Consider the following 19029-nt stretch of genomic DNA (forward strand, 5'->3'; position numbering starts at 1 on the left):
TTCACCACACATGATGTCCTCTTCTAGCAACTGATTCTCTCAGTGAGATTATAGAATAGTAGAACAGATAAGAAAAATAGAGAGGGAGCCATAACTCAATGTGATAAGCTCTCACACCAAACAGTACCTTGTGCTCTGGCTCTGTGCTCCCGTAACCCCCTCTGCCTGCCTCCAGCCAGGATGGTTCCCACTTTTTGCCTGTTTCCTGTTTTCCCTTTGCCACTATTTTGCTGTCTCTCAAGTTGGGCACTTGAAGTGCCTGTCACAATGAATGTCTGTAGCATAAGTGAATGGCGTGAGGGGAAGCACAGGGGACACGTTTACAAGGACGATGACTCCAGTCTCTGTCCTGGGCAGTATAGAGACTGCAGAGGGAAAGGAGTCATGGTTGTCTCCACTAGGGAAGGCCTCGGTGTGCAAATCGTGGAGGGGCATGGTAGAGGGAAAGGGAATAGGGAAGTAGAGAGAAGGTTGAGAGATGGAGAGGTTGCGATGGGGAAGGGCAAGGAAGGAGTAAGAGGACATGAGGCTGGTGACTGTCGAGGGAGGGGCTGGTCCAGAGGGAGCTGGGCAGAAGGAATTATAAGAAGGAACTGATTCCACACAGGGAGGGCTAAGGAATTGGAGGTGGTCCTGGTCAGTCCTCACCTGCACCCTCCTTCACCTGTGGAAATGACCAGCTCTCTTGAGATTATACCTGGCAATATAGGTCTGAACAAAACCAGACACAACTAATAGTAATGACTGATGTGAACTGGGTCTCGTGTCAGTAAAGAAGTGGCTGGGCAGGGAGAAGCTCAGCTCCTACCAGAGCTTCATAATGCTCCCATTTAGTGCTGAAGCACACTGACGACCCACTTTGAGAAAGGCACTGTGTTTGGTACAAAGATAATCTGGTGCAGATCCTACTCCCAATGAGCTTACAGTATGGACTGGCACAGTAGCCACAACAGTGTACTCTATCTCAGTGAGGATCTCCCTTGCCCTCGCTGGCGCTCTACTTCACCACACTTGATGTCCTCCTCTAGCGATTGATCCTCTCAATGAGATTATATGTTTATTATGTTTATCATCAACATTATAATGATTATCTCAAACATGCTGGCAATTGTGAGGATGACGCAGCACTGGCCAGTGTTGCGTTCTGTTGTACGTAAAGTCACCATGCATCAGAGTCAACTGGATGGTAGCTAACAACAACAAGTAAAGTCCTTAGTACAGTGCCTTGCATGTGTTAATAGAAATCCCTTCCTTTCCCTTAGGACTCACACCATCAGAACAGAGTAGAGACAGCTTTGCCCCTACTTCAGGACCCAAGAGCCCTCATGGTCTGCATTACCTCCTCTGAAAGTGTTCATATTCAGCCTGTCTCCTTGCTTTCACTGCTGGGAGGTCACTCTTGCTGTAGGCATCCTGAAAGTTATAGCCTCTCTGCTGTTTGGTGGTTTCACATTTGCACTCATTTTTCGGGAACAACCTAAAACAAGTAAGAGGACTGTAAACGTGGATTGAGTGGGTGGGCTGGTGAGTGAGGGAACCTGGGGTCTAATCAGTGTGTTGTTCACCCTGAGGATCCCCTTTTCCACACCTGGGCTGTACTGATTGGGTTGAGACTCTGGAAACCCAGCAGTGGTCCTACCCAGAGTCCCAGGGAGGCTTGAGGCTGGAGGTAGGAAAGAGAATAAAGGTCAAAGATTCTCATTCTCTTGAATTATCCCTCACACTTGATTTCTTTAAACCTGAAAGCCCGCATGAATGTCGGTGACATCTCCGCTCCACCAGAAGGGAGAGAAAGGCAGAATTTTTCCTGTAGTTTTGGTCAAACAGGCCCTCCAGAGTTTAAAGGGACTTCCCTGGGTGCTACTACAGACCAAGCCCTTTCCCGGTTCCTACAGTTTGGAATCACTCTAGTGATCAGCACAGGTTCAGGAAGGTAAGTAACCATCTGTAAAATGGGTACAACAGGGCATAGTAAACCTGAGGAAGAACAAGGGGATGTCAGGCCAAGGTGGAAGAGGATGGAAGGGAGAGTACACTCGATATCTCACCAAATTCCATCATAGGTAAAGAGGTTCCTGAGACGTTCCTCAGGTAAAAGCTTCAGCTTCTGTGCTATTGGAGCCAGACGTGGGAGCTCTGGTTTGAAGCTACTGAACTTTGAATGAAGGAACAGAAATAGAATGATTCCAAGTCCGAAGATTAAGAGGAATCTCTTGAGAAACCACAGACATCTAGAGCAGTGGGAGACAAAAGAACAAGTTACCTTATGATCCTTTTTCTTGACTATGTAATAAATGGTTTGATTATGTAATACATACGGGAACTGTAACTCAAGGGAAAATCTAAGTTAAAACTATGGCTTATACTATTTACCAATATAAACACTTGATAAATGGAAGAGTTAAGTGTAAAGAATCAAGTTACAACAAAGGAACTCAGAAAAATCAAAAGTAAAAGGATAGACAAAAACATCCCAAGAAAATGAAAAAAAAAAAAATAAGAGGAAGGCTTGCAATATTAATGTCAGTATAGCTCAAGTCAAGGCAAAAAAAAAAAAAAATTAAATAGGACAAAAGAACCACTTTATAACAATCAAATGCATGACCCACAAAGCAGATATAGTCGTTTTGAACTTTATCGACTAAATAAACGCATTAAAATATTGAAAGCAAAAAGTAGCAGGAAATGAAAAGAGAAAGGACTAGAAACATGATAGTAGTCACACATTCAAAATACCTCTTTCAGTCCTTGACAGATCAAGTCTCAAAATTATACAAAGCAGTAGGGCAATTTAACAATCATATTCTGTTAAAGAGCTCAAGAATAATTACAAAAAAAACTGTCCATATATTAGGACACAAAGAAAAGTGTAATAAAGTGTAAATAGTTCAGTTCATATACTCTGTGCAATTAATATGTAACCTAATAACAACCCCTCCCAAACAATGTGGAAATTTTACAAAGGCTCTCCAAAGCAACTCTTGAATCAAAACGACAACAGAACAAGAATATAAAGAGAATTAAAACACTATATGAGTTGGAATCAACTCGACAGCAACGGGTTTGGTTTTTTTTTTTAAATATCAAAACTATGAAACATGCTAAAACTATACTGAGACAAAAATTTGTAGCTTTAAACACATATTTCTAATCATAAAACATAAAATTAATGAATTACACATCCAAATAAGAAGTTTGAAAAAGGACAACAAAATGAATCTAATAAAAGCAGAAACAAGAACTCAGTAACTATTGAATTGGCAAAAGCTGTACAGGTAGTCCCTGATTTACGATGTACTTGAGTTAGGAGGAATAGCACTTACAACTACCTTTTTTTTTCCTACCTCCCAATAGGGCAGCTGTGATTCAGCCTATGGATCAAGGGGCAATCACCACTTTCAAGGCATACTACCTATGGACTACATTTTCTCAGGCAATAGTTGCAAGAGATGGAGGTATGATAACATTACTTGATTTCTGGAAGAATTAATATTCTTCAGTGTGTCTGGAACTTTGCATCTTCCTGGGAGGAAGTTATGGAAAAATGCATACAGGGGATTTGGAAAAAAATGTTGAGTTATGTGTACACACTCCAAGCATTTGATCAGAATAACATGATGAAAGAAATTGGTAGAAGAATTGTCCAGGTGGCAATCATGCTGAATTTAGAACTTGATAGCACCCATGTGGAACAGGTCATAGATCACAAAGAAGGGAAACTGACAGATTAGGACTTAATGGATTTTGAAGAGTAAAGAAATGCTGAAGAAGAAATGATGAGGAAGAGGAAGGAGAGAAGCTGTCAAAAAATTTACAGTGAAAGATTACCAGAAGTTTTTGCTAAACTAAATCAAAGGGCTTCCGGTGCTTCAAAACATGGACCCAAACGCTGATAGCTTTGCTAAAGTCGATAGGCAGATTCGGGAAGCAGTGAGAGGTTACCTCGAAATATATGGAAAACAAAGAAAGAAAAGGACCATATAGACAACTCCAGCTAATTTTCTGACTAGAAATGCTATCCTCATTTCCAGGGATAATCCAGAACCTTCCACAAGTGGCGTTATTACCACAACTGACAAAATGCCAATGTTGTCCAACTCTTCTTCATCGTCGGAGTAATTTTTGATTTTTTTTTAAATGTATGCATGTATTAAAATATATCGTTAAGTTTATACGTAGTATTTCCACATCAAAGACAAATAAAGATTGGATTTATAAAGATACTGATAATAAAAGGCAATACTAATGAAAACTAATAAAAAGAGGTATTCGACTTACCTTAGAACCAACTTAGAACAGAACCCCATCCTAAGTCGGGGACTGCTTGTAAATTTTTACAATAATAATAAAAAAAGAACTTAATAAGAATGTCGCCGGGAACTCCGGGTTCTGCTTGGTGTGACTCTGTCCAGGACCAAAATGACAGAGATGGGTTGGGGAGAAAGAAAGGCAACTTTATTGACTGGCCAATCAAGGAGGCAGTCGGAGCTGCATGCCATCCAATACTGCCTCCCCGAGGGGTTTCAGGGGAATGGTTTTATGGGGTTAAGGGCAGGAAGTGGGTGTATATCTTTGTTTCATGGGCGGCGGCTCTATAAATTTTGATTTAAAAGGCCAGGTCAATTTTTATTCTCTGCTCAGGCACACTGGATGGAGAAGGTGGTTTAGCGCTGGTCGGACTTCTCATTCACTAATTAGGTCTGTACTGTCTTTTTTTCTGAGAAAGTTTCCATCTTCTTCCAGATCGGACAGAAGGTCACCTACGGGGTTACGATGGCGTCAGGCACTGGTTCAGGCTGGTTTCTTTTGTTACCTAGTTCAAGGAAATCAAGCGAAGACAACGACTTTAGGAAATAGGGCAGAGAGAGAGTGCGAACATTCTTGTGAACCTTGCCTTAACAATGCAAGTAGAAAGCGGTGAATGAGGGGAAAATAGAGAAAATGGAATAACTGATAAATCTAAGAGCTAACCAAGTAGACAACTTGTGTTATTATCTGGCTGGTTTATAACCTCCCTTCTCTGGGAGTTTTCCTCCTGACCCACAGAGATGGCACCAAGTAGCCTAGTTTGTATTACCTGACACGCCCTGGCTGTAGTTGATTGGACACATGGTGAACGTGGTGTCCAAGCTGGGCCAATCAGTCAGAATTTCTTTACCAGAACTGGGAATTGGGAATCAGACAGCAATCAGTTATCAGAGATCTATCAGTTATCTCAGTCTCCTAAGGGGGAGAACAGAAGGAGAGATACCCAAAGAGAAGACTAGATTTTGAATATTTGGATGAAAGGGATAGCTTTCTAGAAAAATACGAATGACCTAAACAGACCCCCAGAAGTGAAAAAACTGAGGCCAGGTACTTCCTTTTTCAAAAAATCCCAAATCCATATGTTTCACCAGTAAAACAATTCCAGACTAATCTATAAAAACAGCTTTTCAGTGATACAGATATACTTATGAATAAGGATGCAAATATGCTAAATGAATATCAGCGAATAAAAAGCAATGATACGTTAAATGAACAATTTACCATTAACAAGTAGATTTCTTTCTAGGAGTGAAAGGATAATTCAATATTATGCAATCTATTAATAAATTTTACCAAATGAAAATTCAGGTCAGGGGAAAAAACAATATATTGATAGATGATAAAAATGCATTTAATAAAATTCAATATCTATTATTAACTTGCTTAAACATCCCTCATTTAAGAAAGAACCTAGAAGAAATGATACCACACTAATAATGAGCATACCTAACACCTGGGTCTCGGTTTCTAAACATTATGCTCTGGATCCATGGAGAAATGACTGGTTCTGGGGTTTGTGGTAAGAAAGTTTAAAGTGAACCTGAGACATCTGATGGTGTCAGAAAATAAAGACGTTATCAAAGATGACCACGGTCATGTCCGAAGAAAGAGAATCAGTATAAAGGAAATTTTACCAGTCATACTTGGGACAAAGGGAACATCAACAAGAGTAACTGATTACAATATGTTGAATAAAATAAAACCTATGAGTCTAATGATACCTGATTTAGAAGATAATATTGGAGCCATTATTCCCTGTCTTAGAATGTGACCCAGCTGGAGAAGAACTCACAAGGACACATCAACTGGGCCCTGAGGTATAAAGACAATAGCTAGGACAATCTTGGAAAACATTTTTTAGGAAACCTTTCAGGTAAACTAATAAAACAGCACAAAAGACTCACATATTTTCCACTCTTATTTTTTTCTGTTAATATTTAGTGAATAGAAGATTTGTTGGACCAATGAAGACTCTCCTGACTGTCGTTACTGAAACCTGTACCGATGGTTGTTAAGAAAGACAATTCGAAATGTAGAATCATGGTGACTTAATCGTGTCTAGTGAATCTGTGAAAAGGTGAAGCTTTCAATAGTTTTGCCCATTTGTAATGTTAGTATATACTGATGATTCTGTAAAGTTTCTCGGACTCAGGTAGACATGGCTCTGGCAGCATGCTTGTCTACTTTCCACTTTTGCCTCTATGAATACATGCCAAATAAAACTTTTCTTTTTGCTTTACTAAACTTTGTGATGTTTTTACCCTAGAACATACCCTAAAGGAAAAAAATGCAGCAAGGGTGGAATAGATGGAATAGGACACAAAGTATAGTTTTAGCATTACTTATTTAACTTTTTATTGTGGAAAATTCTGAACATGTACCAAACGTAGACTAGTAAAATGAACCTCTGTGTATCCATCACCTACTGTACACTCATGGACAAAATGGATTTATCTGTATCTTCATCCACTTCCCTAAAACATCTTGAAGCAAATCCTGATTCATATCATTTCATCAGTAAATATTCTAGTATATATCTCTGAAAGGTGATGAGGTGGTTTTGTGCTCAATTTAACTGAGCTAGAACCATGTTTCCTAGAATTCCCTTCCCTTCCCTGTGTGGTGCCTGGTTAGGGATGGCCACAAGAGAAATTTGCATGAGATTTGAGAGGCAAAAGTCAAGCAGCAGTCATTATGCTCTGAAGGTCGTCCTTGGTTAGAGGTCGTGAGGGAAGGCAGAGGTACTTGCAAATTTGATCCACTTTGTCCTCTTTCCCACCCCCACCCCCGACTCTGTGCCCCGCTCTCCTTCCCAAAAGCTGGCCCTGCTGATCAACACCCCCAAGCTCACTACCAGAATTTTTTCTGTGAACTCACAATAGCAGTAGCCATGAAGAACCAACAATCCTCCATAGGTTTCTCCATCAGCTCTCTTTGCAGTTCCACACCAGCAAATGGGTGCTTCTAGATTCCTCCAAATTCCAACACGTTCACCTGAGCTAAGGCTAATGAGTGACTTTTCTCTGATCCTTTCTGAACCTTTACTTCCCCAGCTCATTCCATAATTGTGTTAATTTCTATAATAAATTACTTATTCCATAATACTCATAGTAGTTCTGCTTCCTAGATTAAAGCTTAACTTATACAGAGAAGTATTCTTTAAATGCACACATATATAGACAATACCATTATCACAGCTAAAAAATGAATAATCATTCCTTAATATCATTAAATATCCACAGTGTTTAAATTTCCCCATTTCCTTTTCTTTCTTTCTTTCTTTCTTTTTTTTTTTAAGGATCAAATCAGGATCCAAATAAGGTCCATACATTGGTTGATATGTTTCCAATGTTCCTTTTAATATATGGATTCCCTTGCATCTGTCTTTTATTTTTTCTTGCAATCTGTTTGTTGAAGGAACCAAGTCAGTTTATCCTATAGAGTTTGGATTTTTCACATCTGAATTTTGCTGATTTTCACCACCTTTGTCATATTCCTCTGTCCCCTATATTTTCCATGAATTGATAGTTAGATCAAGGGATTTGATCAGATTTGGACTTAATTTTCTGACAAAACTACTTTATAGCTAAAGATGTGTGCACCTCACAGGCACATAATATCTCATCATCTCTCTTTTTTGTGATATTAGCAGCCTTTTGTGATGATTTCTAAAGCTGCTGTTATTTACAGCATGATACTGATTCAGGAATAAGCAGATAAGCGAATGGAACAAATCATAGTCCAAAAAGACTAGCATATATAGAGAAATTTTATGTGGAATTTTCATTACTTTCATTACATATTTCTGTATTATCTGAATTTTTAAAATGATATTCAGAAAAAAACAGATACATTTAAACTAATTAAGATACAAAAACATCGGCAGAAAGTAGACTTTATACTTCTTCTTAGGCAAGTGCAACCATCTTATCAGACCTATCTCAACTTGGAGCTGTGATCAATCAAACCTAGTTCCAGATGGGGACAGCATTTTGTGATATAGTCATTAACAGAGATCATATGGTAGGAGATTACCAATAAAATACCCAACAGGTGAATTTTTATCAGATGATGAAAAATATTATACACTATTAAAATTGCACTGTGTATGTGCTAAGTGAATACTGGTAAAAAATTATAATTGCGTGGGTCTGCAATTCTGGCTGGACCATATTTAAGAAAAATTCAAGAATGGGCCAACATACAATTTATAAAGTCACTGACAAATAAGGAAATGAGCCAATCATCCTTAGCAGCTGATGCCAACACATCCCTTTAGGCCAAATAAAGATGTTAACTCTGCCAAAACCAAATACAAACCAAACCTGTTGTCACTGAGTCCATTCTGACTTATAGCGACCCTATATAAGACAGAATGGAACTGCCTCATAGGGCTTCCTAGGCTGTAAATCTTTACAGAAGCAGACTGCCACGTCTTTCTCCCGAGAAGCAGCTAGTGGGTTCGAACTGCCAACTTTTCAGTTAGAAGCTGAGCGCTTAAACCCTGCCAGATTCTCATATTCCAGATGCAGAGCTTTGCACATGGGCAGGAACTGGAGGGGCAATCTGAGTCCTGAATCTGCGGCTGATGCTCCTCACTGTCCTGAGGGGCTGCTGTCCCCTATGCAGGGTCATAATACTGATGTCAAGCTGTCCCTGTACACACAAGGGCACTGGTTAGAAAAAAATTTTTCCTTTTTCGTTAGAAAACTCCACAGTTTCTGTGAGCTCTATCACTCTAATAGCTTTATGAACCAGAAACACTTTGACATCTTAGAAACAGCAACAAGGGGAAAGATTGAAAGATTTTAATACGCACTACAACTTTTTTTAACATCTGTCCACTGAAATAAAAATGGCAATGTTGGACTACTAACATTCCTAACACACGTGAGAACAAAGACTTAATCATCTTAACCTACTTATGAGAAAAACATCAAAATATTAATAAATAAACTGACAAAGATTATGAAGAAACAACTGACCCAAGAATAAATACAGGTCGTAGGCAAGCACATAGGAAAATATTTATTCTCATTTGTAAGTTGAAAATATAAAAATTAAAAATAACTTTGAGGTTATTTTATGACTATTAAAGTAGCATTTTATGCTTACTAAAGTGAGATGAGACTGTGGGCAAAAGTGGTACATACACACTGCCTTTGGGTATTTTAGTCGGGAATTTTTTGGTTGCAAGTAACAGAAACTCATTCAAATTATATGTATAATAACTATGAATTATTATATAATAACTACAAATTATTTCACAATACTGAGTATAAATAATATACTCTTTCTTTATTTTCTTGAACTAAATTAAAATTGGCTCTATTCCATCCTTACTGTGATTGTTGGAAAGCCCAAAAACAACTTCTTGGGGTTTTCATCTCCTCCACTGGCTCACCTAAGAGCCTTAATAACAAAAGGGACTTCTGCCTCCAATAATAGTGGACTAGGCAATTCAGACAAACCTTCCCACTTATGACAGCTAGAAAAACTGGACTCAAAAACATCTGCTTAAAGGCATCAAAGGGCTACCAAGATAGCAAAGAGTTACTGGGTGTCTTAGTCATCTAGTGCTGCTATAACAAAAATACCACAAGTGGATAGCTTTAACAAAGAGAAGTTTATTTCCTCACAGTAAAGTAGGCTAAAAGTCCAAATTCAGGGTGTCAGCTCAAGGGGAAGGCTTTTTCTCTCTGTCAGCCTTCTCATCAATCTTCCCCTAGACTAGGAGCTTCTCCACCCAGGACCCTGGGTCCAAAGAATGCGCTCTGCTCCCAGCACTGCTTTCTTGGTGGAATGAGGTCCCCCTTTCTCTGCTTGCTTCCCTTTCCTTTTATCTCTTGTAAGATAAAAGTTGGTGCAGGCCACACCCTAGGGAAACTCCCTTTACATTGGATCAGGGATGTGACCTTAATAAGGGTGTTATACAATCCCACCCTAATCCTCTTTAACATAAAATTACAATCACAAAATTGAGGACAACCACAGAATACTGGGAATCATGACCCAGCCAAACTGATACACCCATTTTTGGGGGGACATAATTCAATCTATGACACTGGGCTAGGATCTAAAGGATAATGGAGACTACTTTTCCTCTGAATGTGTTTGCTAATTTCTGAGGGGGCACCGGAGAGGGTGAGCATGCTTTTCGCAGCTTCTTGGGGCTAAGGGAATAGAAATTGGAGTCCAGTGTCCACAATTGGGGGGGTATCCCCTGGTGAATCTCCTTTACTTTGCATTGGGACTTCAAAGGGCTTCACCTAGGAGAAGGAGCGAACCAGAATTAGACAAGCACTCCAAATCATGGCCACTCAGCTTCAGATAATCTCTTAAAACTGATCCCACCTTGCTAGTTGCTCCCAGTACCTAGAAAAACCAAACATAAATCCTCTCAGGAAGAAGATATCCTAGACCTCAGATTATTTCTACAAACTATTTTGTAAATACAATGTTTGGCCCATGTGGAGATAAGCTAACATTTTAAAAATGAGGAAAATAAAGCAATAAAAACAGATGCATAGAGCTTCAGATATTGGAGTTATTAGACATATAATGTAAAGTAAGTATCCTAATTGTGCTAAGGAACTGTTAGATGTGATTGAAAATTTTCACCCAAAACTGACAAATATAAAAAGAAACAAACAGAAAATTTAGAACTAAAATAACAATATTCAATAACAATATTGAAAACTCAGTGGATAAATTTAATAGCAAATTAGATATGTCTAAAGACTGGTCCAAGATAACATCCACAATGAAGGATGAGGGGGGGAGAAGATTAAAAACATACTAAAGAAGGTAAGAGACAGTGAGTATTGGAGCTACAGTGAGTATTGGAGAATAGGAGGAGAGAGAGAATGGGACAGAAGCTATATCTGAAAGAAAAAAAAATGATTCAGAACTTTCAAAACTAATGAAAGATATCAACCCATGGTTTCAAGTTACTCTATAAACTACAAGCAGGAAAAGTAAAAAAAATAAATCCACACTAAAAAAAAAAATCATAGTAAAAATGCTGAAAACTAAAGACAAAGAGACCATCTTAAAATCCGCCAGAGAAGAAAAGATAACCTTCAAAAAGGATTGACAGCTAATGTTTCCACACAATATATGGGAAGCCAGAACACATTGAAATGATATCTTTTTTACCAGCAAAAATATTCAGAAATGAAAGCGAAATAAAAACATTTTCAGACAAACAGCATTTGAGGAAATTTGTCACCGGGACACTTGCACTAAAGGAGCTACTAAATGATATTTTTCAGGTAGAAGACAAATTATTTCAGAAGGAAGATCATAAGTAAAGAATGAAGAAGAATAAAAATGGCAAATAAGTGAGATCTAAATATTCTCTGTAAAAAATAATAATGTTGTCATGTTTGGTTAAAAATAATACAGAACTAAATAGAGCAAAAGTGTTCTAAGGTCTTTGCATCATCCAGAAAAAATATTAAAAATTACAAGTGATTTTAGAATTTGATAAATCAAGAATGCATGTTATAAGCTATAGTGTAACTACTATGGAAATAGTAAAAATAGTGAATAACTTTTAAGCTAATAGACAGGGACATGAAATAATAAGAAATATACAATCAACAGCAAATAGTGCAAGAAAGGAGAGAAAGAAGAATATAAAGCAGGCAGGACAAATAGAAAGTACTCAATAAGATGTTAGATTTAAACCAACTATATCAATAATCGCATTAAATGTAATGGATTAAATGCTACAATTAAAAGACAAAGATAGATTGGATGGAAAAAGGAAAGCTAATTATATGCTGTTTGCAAGGGACACATCTAAAACATGTTGCTGTTGTTAGTTGCTGTCAGTTGATTCCAACTCATGGTGATCTTATCTAAAACATAAAGCTACAGAAAGACTGAGAGTAAAACAAACAAAAAAAAAATAAAGATAATCAAGACAAAGTTGGCATTTCTGTATTAATATCAATGAAGTAGAATTTTAAGGCAAAATGTCAAAATCACAGATAAAGAGGAACACTTCAAAGTTGTAAAAGATTTAGTTCACAAAAAGATATAACAATTCTTTATTTTAATAACATAGCCTCAAAATATATTAGCAAACTATTGAAATTATTACAAGGAGAAAGAGAGAAATCCACAATTTTAACACACTACTCTCAGTAACTGACAGAGCAAGCAAATAAAAAAATTAGTAAGCATTTCAATTATTTAAACCACACAGTCAGCAAACTTTATGTAATGGACATATATAGAACACTGTGTGCGATGACTGTGGAATACACTTCTCAAAAGCTTCCAAAGGGACTTGTGGGCATGGGACATGTAAAAGCAGTGAAAATAAAACACATCCTGACAAACTAGCTTCATCTCTGAGATGAACTCACAGTTCCAGAACTTTTACCAGTCCTCAGGTCAATGGGCAGCCGAGACTGGTTAAATTCTCCAAATTACATTTCAAACTCTCAGTAGAAAATCTGCCTTGACAACCCTGGTCAAGCGGCCATTACTGATTCAATCAGCTATGGCCAGGGGTCATGGATAAGTGAGAGAAGCAGCAATCCTTAGAGAAAGAAGGTCATGTGCTGGACAGAATCCTGCCACCATCACAGAAGTGTCTTGGCAGGTAAACAAGAAAGTAGAATGGCAATTCACAGCAAAAATCATGAAGACGGTTGAAAATTTAGCCCCAGGAACTTCACTAAAAGAAATAAAACACTGCAGGCATGAAGACATTCACTGCAACCTTAGCAACCTGGAACACAACTGAAATGTTTAACTATAGAGGTACTACTTTAGGAAAATTTTGTGAATCAACATGGTGGTATATTTTGCAGCTATAAAAAATAAATTATACAAAACATTATGCTGAATTTTTAGCTATGTATATTCTCAACAACAGCAATAAAATACATAAAATTTAGATAAATAAATAAATAAATAATACGGAGGAAGAAGACAACCCAGGAATCAGAGAAGGAACTGGACTGCAGGTTTAATTGCCTCCACAAACTACTACCTCCATTACCATGAGACTAGAAGAAATGGATGGTGCCTGGCTACCATTAGTGAATGCTTTGATCAAGAACTCAACAGAAATATTGTATGAGACCTCTATTGTAAAAACTCATGAAAAAGTTTACACACAAAAAGTAACAATCTTTGTTGGTTACGAGGGATGGAGGGGAAATACTAAATAGACAATAGATAAGTGGTATCTTTGGTAAAGGGTGAGACAGTACACAATACTAGGGAAGCCAGCACAACTTGTACAAGGAAAGGTCATGGGAGCTCCATAGACATATCCAAATTCCCTGAGGGACTGAATTGCTGGGAGGAGGGTTGTGGGGACCATGGTCTCAGGGAACATCTAGCTCAATTGGCATAACACAGTTTATAAAGACAATGTTCTACATTCTACCTTGGTGAGTAGCGTCTGGGGTCTTAAAAGCCTGTGAGCAGCCATCTAAGATACTCCACTGGTCTCATCCCTTCGGGAGCAAGGGAGAATGAAGAAAACAGGATACAAGGAAAAGATTAGTCCAAAGGACTAATGGACCACAGCTACCAAGGCCTCCACCAGACTGAGTCCAGTACAGCTAGATGGTGCCCGGCTACCACCGCTGACTGCTCTGACCAGGATCACAACAGTGGGTTCTGGACAGAGCTGGAGAAGGATGTAGAACAAAATTCTAACACACACAAAAAAGACCACATTTACTGGCCTGAAAGAGACTGGAGAAACCCCGAGAGTATGGCCCCCAGATACACTTTTAGCTCATTGGTGACGTCACTTCTTAGGTTCACCGTTCAGCCGGGGATTGGACGGCCCCATAAAACAAAACGCGACTAATGAGGCACAGCAGTCCAGGGACAAGGACTAGAAGGCAGAAGGGGCAGGAAAGCTAGTGATAGGGAACCCAAGGTTGAGTAAAGACAGTGTTGACATGTAGTGGGGTTGTTAACCATTGTCATAGGGCAACATGTGTACTAACTGTTTAATGAGAAACTACTTTGTTCTGTAAACCTTCATCTAAAGTGAGAATAGCAGCACAACTGGAAGAACATAATCGATATTACTGAATTCTGCATGTAGAAATTTTTGAAATGGTGTATCTTTGGCTATGTATATTTTTACCAAAAAAAAAAAAAAAGAAAGAAGGTCGAGAAGGGAGAGGGTTGACATTCTGTGGAGTTGTTAACCAATGTCATAAAACAATATGTGTACTGACTGTTTAATGAGAAACTATTTGTTCTGTAAACCTTCACCTAAAGTACAATTAAAAAAAAAATTTAAAAAAAAAAAAGAACTCAAAAGATGGACCCTGATCAAAAGGAGGAAAAGTGTAGAAGAGAACTTCAAACTCATATGGAAACCAGACTTACTGGATCCATTGACACTAGGGTAACAAATGCCCAAAAATAATCCTTAAACCCTGAACCAAAACTATCCCATGTTTGATCAATGATTCAACAGAAGAATCCTGTTCAAAAGTGGGAAATGCAGAACAGGATTTCAAATTCTCATGGAATCCAGACTTTCTGGAGCCATGGAGGCTGGATGAACCTCTGAAACTATTGCCCTGAGATAATCTTTAAATTTTAAACCTTTGTCAAAGGAGGAAAAGACACCAGACTCAAATTTAATCAAAAGAGATTTTTATTAAGCCAAGACAAAGACAATCATTCAAATGAGGGACCTACCAGCATGCACTGGACACAAGAGACTAGCAGAATCCACTAAATCACGATCAGGGAGTCTCTAATATACTGTTACAGAAGGAAGTGAAGTTTAAAAAATCCTGATAGCTTATTTATTAATACATCATTGTCAAAGGCAGAAAAAAATAACATATGAGAATACATGATTGGTTTAAAGAGTCTTTGTTGGCTAGATACCGTTTAGTTACTATGGGGAGGTTTCCTTAGGAACAACCCATCAACATTTGTTCTTGGCTTAGTGACTTGCAATAGGTTCTCAGGTCAGTCACAAGGAAATTGCAATGCACTCCTTTGTAAGAGCATAACTTCCCTGTGGCATAGCCTATTTGTTAGTTAAGATAAAGTATCCTTCATGGAACATTCCTACCCTAGGTAGGAGAAACACTGAATTTCAGCTTGTACTTTCATTTAGTCCTGGAACATTTCATAATAATTATAACTTTTAACAAACACTCACACAAAATGAATTCTAGCATTGCCTATAATCTTAAACAAATTCCCACATAAAATGGATTCTAGGCCTGAACCCTGCTTTAGCTTCTCTTACTCTAGTCAAGACCTGATATAATTTTAGGGTCTCTATATCATTACCTCCTTTTGATCAAAGATTTCAAAGAACATCCTTTGATCACACTTGTGGGCATGCTTTCTTCTGCATGAATTGCACCCAGATGGTGGCTCAACCTTCATCGTTTATGCCTGTCTTATTTTTGATGTTGAGTTTTTTTCTCCAATCGGGGACCACTGGTACCTTATTTACCAGGCAGCTCAGGGTTTCTTCACCATGCTATGACTGAGCAGCCTTCTTCAGCGATCTTAACATGGGATCTCTTAGCATTGTCTCTATATCCTAGATGGTGGCCCACCCAGACTTAGGCCTTTAAACTCATGACTTAGCTATTTAGTCAGATATCATCTGGTTCTTCACTATGTGTCTCGTCTGGATATTGTTATCTGGGAGGGTAATGACTCGAAGACCTAGGCCAAATTGGAGGAATACCTGACCTTGTCACTGAAGCTAATTTAGGGTACAGGATCCATCCACCATGTTACAGAAGTGAGCAGAGTCAATGTATATAAATTGTTTAAGTGGTGTTGGACTTCTTAGTTTGGATATGCAATTTAAAACACACTTAACAATTCTAGTAACAATCACAATCAATATTAGGATAATCAAGTCAGTTTGTATTAATGTTTTCAGACATGACCCTATTCCTTGTGGTAACTAACTGAATAAATCAGAAAAAGAAGGTACAGCCATAAGAGGAATGGAGTGAAGTCAACCTGCTTTTTGATATATTTTACGAAAGTCTTCTTCCATTTCTCCAGTGCTGTTAATCCAAGAGCAATAAAAGGTGTTTGCTATTGATTGAGAGAATCTGACAAAAAAGGTATTATCTGTCTAGGCCTCAATGGTTATTACAAGACATAGTAACAAAGAACTTAAGAACAGCTTCATAAAGGAGGAAAATTGCCCAGAAGAAATAAACAAGATCAATTAGTATACAAATGACCAAGAAATGAAAATTGTTGTTGTTAAGTGCTGTCAAGTCGGTTCCGGCTCATAGCGACCCTATGTACAACAGAACAAAGCACTTCCCAGTCCTGCGCCACCCTCACAACTGTTGCTATGTTTGAGCACATTGTTGTAGCTACTGTGTCAATCCAGCTCGTTGAGGGGTTTCTTCTTTTTCGATGACCTTCTACTTTACCAAGGATGATGTCCTTCTCCAGGGACTGATTCCTCCTGATAACGTGTCCAAAGTATGAAACTAAAATAGAGTGCCTTAAATAAGGGCATACGGAGCCCTAGTGGAGTGGTAGTAAAAGCGCTCGGCTGCTAACCAAAAGGTCAGCAGTTCGAACCCACCAGACGCTCCACAGGAGAAAGATGTGGAAATCTGCTTCTGTAAAGATTTACAGCCTTGGAAACCCTATGGGGGTCGCTATGAGTTGGAATTGACTCGATGGCAGTGGGTTTGGTTTCTTTTTTCTTTTTTTTTTTTTTTTTTGAATAAGGGCATATATGAGTAAACAAAAATGAGTCTGGCAAATGACTTAATGATTATTTAAATACTAATAAGAAAAATATAAAGAAAAGTTTTTAGATGAAAACATATGGAAAGGTTTACCTATACAAATCTGTCTTACCAGTTAATAAAACCTAACTGATAGAACAAAGCTAATTCAAAAACAGTGAGGGTTAGGCACAAAGCAATTATTTCAATAACATTCATTCACCAAGAGAAAGTTATTAGTCCACAGACCTTAAAGACATGTGAGACAGAGGGGTAGCAAATGCTAGAAAAAAATATGCAAAGTCTGAGAATTGTACCTCTATTTATGTGGTCCAGTGTTTGGGAATAAAAGGTTTACAGTCCTGATCCTGCATCTTAGGATGAGTTGTCCATGCCAGGTTTCATCTGTTTCTCATCCTGGTGATTTTTTTTTTTTTTTTTTTTTTTTTGAATAGCCAGCCAAGAGTTTTTCAAAATTAGACTCACTGGGAAGGAAGGTTGTGGAGTAACCCTATGCTCAAGGTGTTTGCTCTCCCTTTTATGGGAATTTGAATTCTTTTTTTTTTTTTTCTTGTTAACTCTTTCTTTTTTTTTATTGTACTTTAGATGAAGGTTTACAGAACAAATAATTTCTCATTAAACAGTTAGTACACACATTGTTTTATGACAGTGATTAACAACCCTACAACATGTCAACATGTCCCTTCTCAACCTTGGGTTCCCTATTACCAGCTTTCTTGTCCCCTCCTGCCTTCTAGTCCTTGTCCCTGGACTGTTGTGCCCCATTAGTCTCATTTTGTTTTACGGGGCTGTCTAATCTTTGGCTGAATGGTGAACTTTGGGAGTGAGCTAAAAGGGTGTCCGGGGGCCATACTCTCAGGGCGTCTCCAGTCTCTGTCAGGCCAGTAAGTCTAGTCTTTTTTTGTGAGTTAGAATTTTGTTCTACATCCTTCTCCAGCTCTGTCCAGACAACTGTTGTGATCCTGGTCAGAGCAGTCAGTGGTGGTAGCCGGGCACCATCTCATTGTATTAGACCCAGTCTGGTAGAGGCCATGGTAGTTGTGGTCCATTAGTCCTTTGGACTAATCTTTTCCTTGTATCTTGTTTTCTTCATTCTCCCTTGCTCCCGAAGGGGTGAGACCAGTTGAATATCTTAGATGGCTGCTCACAGCTTTGAAGACCCCAGACGCTACTCACCAAGGTAGAATGTAGAACATTTTCTTTATAAACTGTGTTAGGCCAATTAAGCTAGATGTTCCCGGAGAGCATGGTCCCCACAGTCTTCTGCCCAGCAATTCAGTCCCTCAGGGAGTTTGGATGTGTCTATGGAGCTTCCATGACCTTTCCTTTTACAAGTTGTGCTGGCTTGCCCAGTATTGTGTACTGTCCTACCCTTTACCAAAGTTACCACTTATCTATTGTCTATTTAGCATTTCCCTCCCCACCCGTCTTATCCCTCGTAACCAACAAAGATTGTTTGTTTTTTGTGTGTAAACTTTTTCATGAGCTTTTACAGTAGAGTTCTCATACAATATTTGTCCTTTTGTGATTGTTTCACTCAGCATAATGTCCTCCAGTTTCATCCATGTTATGAGATGCTTCACAGAGTCATCATTGTTGCATAATACTCCAGTGTGTGTCTGTACCATAGTTTATCTATTCATCTGTTGATGGGCATCTAGGTTGTTTCCATCTTTTTGCTATTGTGAACAATGCTGCAATGAACATGGGTGTGCATGTGTCTATTCGTGTGACAGCTCTTATTTCTCTAGGATATATTTCTAGGAGTGGGATTGCTGGATCTTATGGTATTTTTATTTCTAGCTTTCTAAGGAAGTGCCATATCATTTTCCAAAATGGCTGTATCATTTTGCATTCCCACCAACAGTGTATAAGATTTCTGATCTCCCCGGAGCTTCTTCAACATTTGTTATTTCAGTTTTTTTTTTTTTTTTTTTGATTTGTGCCAGTAATGCTGGGGTGAGATGGT

The 19029-nt window shown here is 38.4% G+C and overlaps 1 protein-coding gene across 1 annotated transcript in view; it reads right to left on the reverse strand.

The window, feature by feature from the left end:
* The window catches only part of B4GALNT2 (beta-1,4-N-acetyl-galactosaminyltransferase 2 (SID blood group)), a 51482-nt gene that overhangs the window by 19344 nt on the left and 13109 nt on the right, over nucleotides 1–19029 (reverse strand). The window contains exons 4-5 of the mRNA XM_004378115.2: nucleotides 2049–2231; nucleotides 1340–1477 (exon numbers count right to left, since the gene is read on the reverse strand). Of these exons, the coding sequence (XP_004378172.1) occupies nucleotides 1340–1477; nucleotides 2049–2231 (321 nt within the window). The remainder of the gene's footprint in view (nucleotides 1–1339; nucleotides 1478–2048; nucleotides 2232–19029) is intronic.

The sequence above is a fragment of the Trichechus manatus genome, unplaced genomic scaffold (genome assembly GCF_000243295.1).
Source record: "Trichechus manatus latirostris isolate Lorelei unplaced genomic scaffold, TriManLat1.0 scaffold00054, whole genome shotgun sequence".
Classification (NCBI taxonomy): Eukaryota; Metazoa; Chordata; class Mammalia; order Sirenia; family Trichechidae; genus Trichechus; species Trichechus manatus.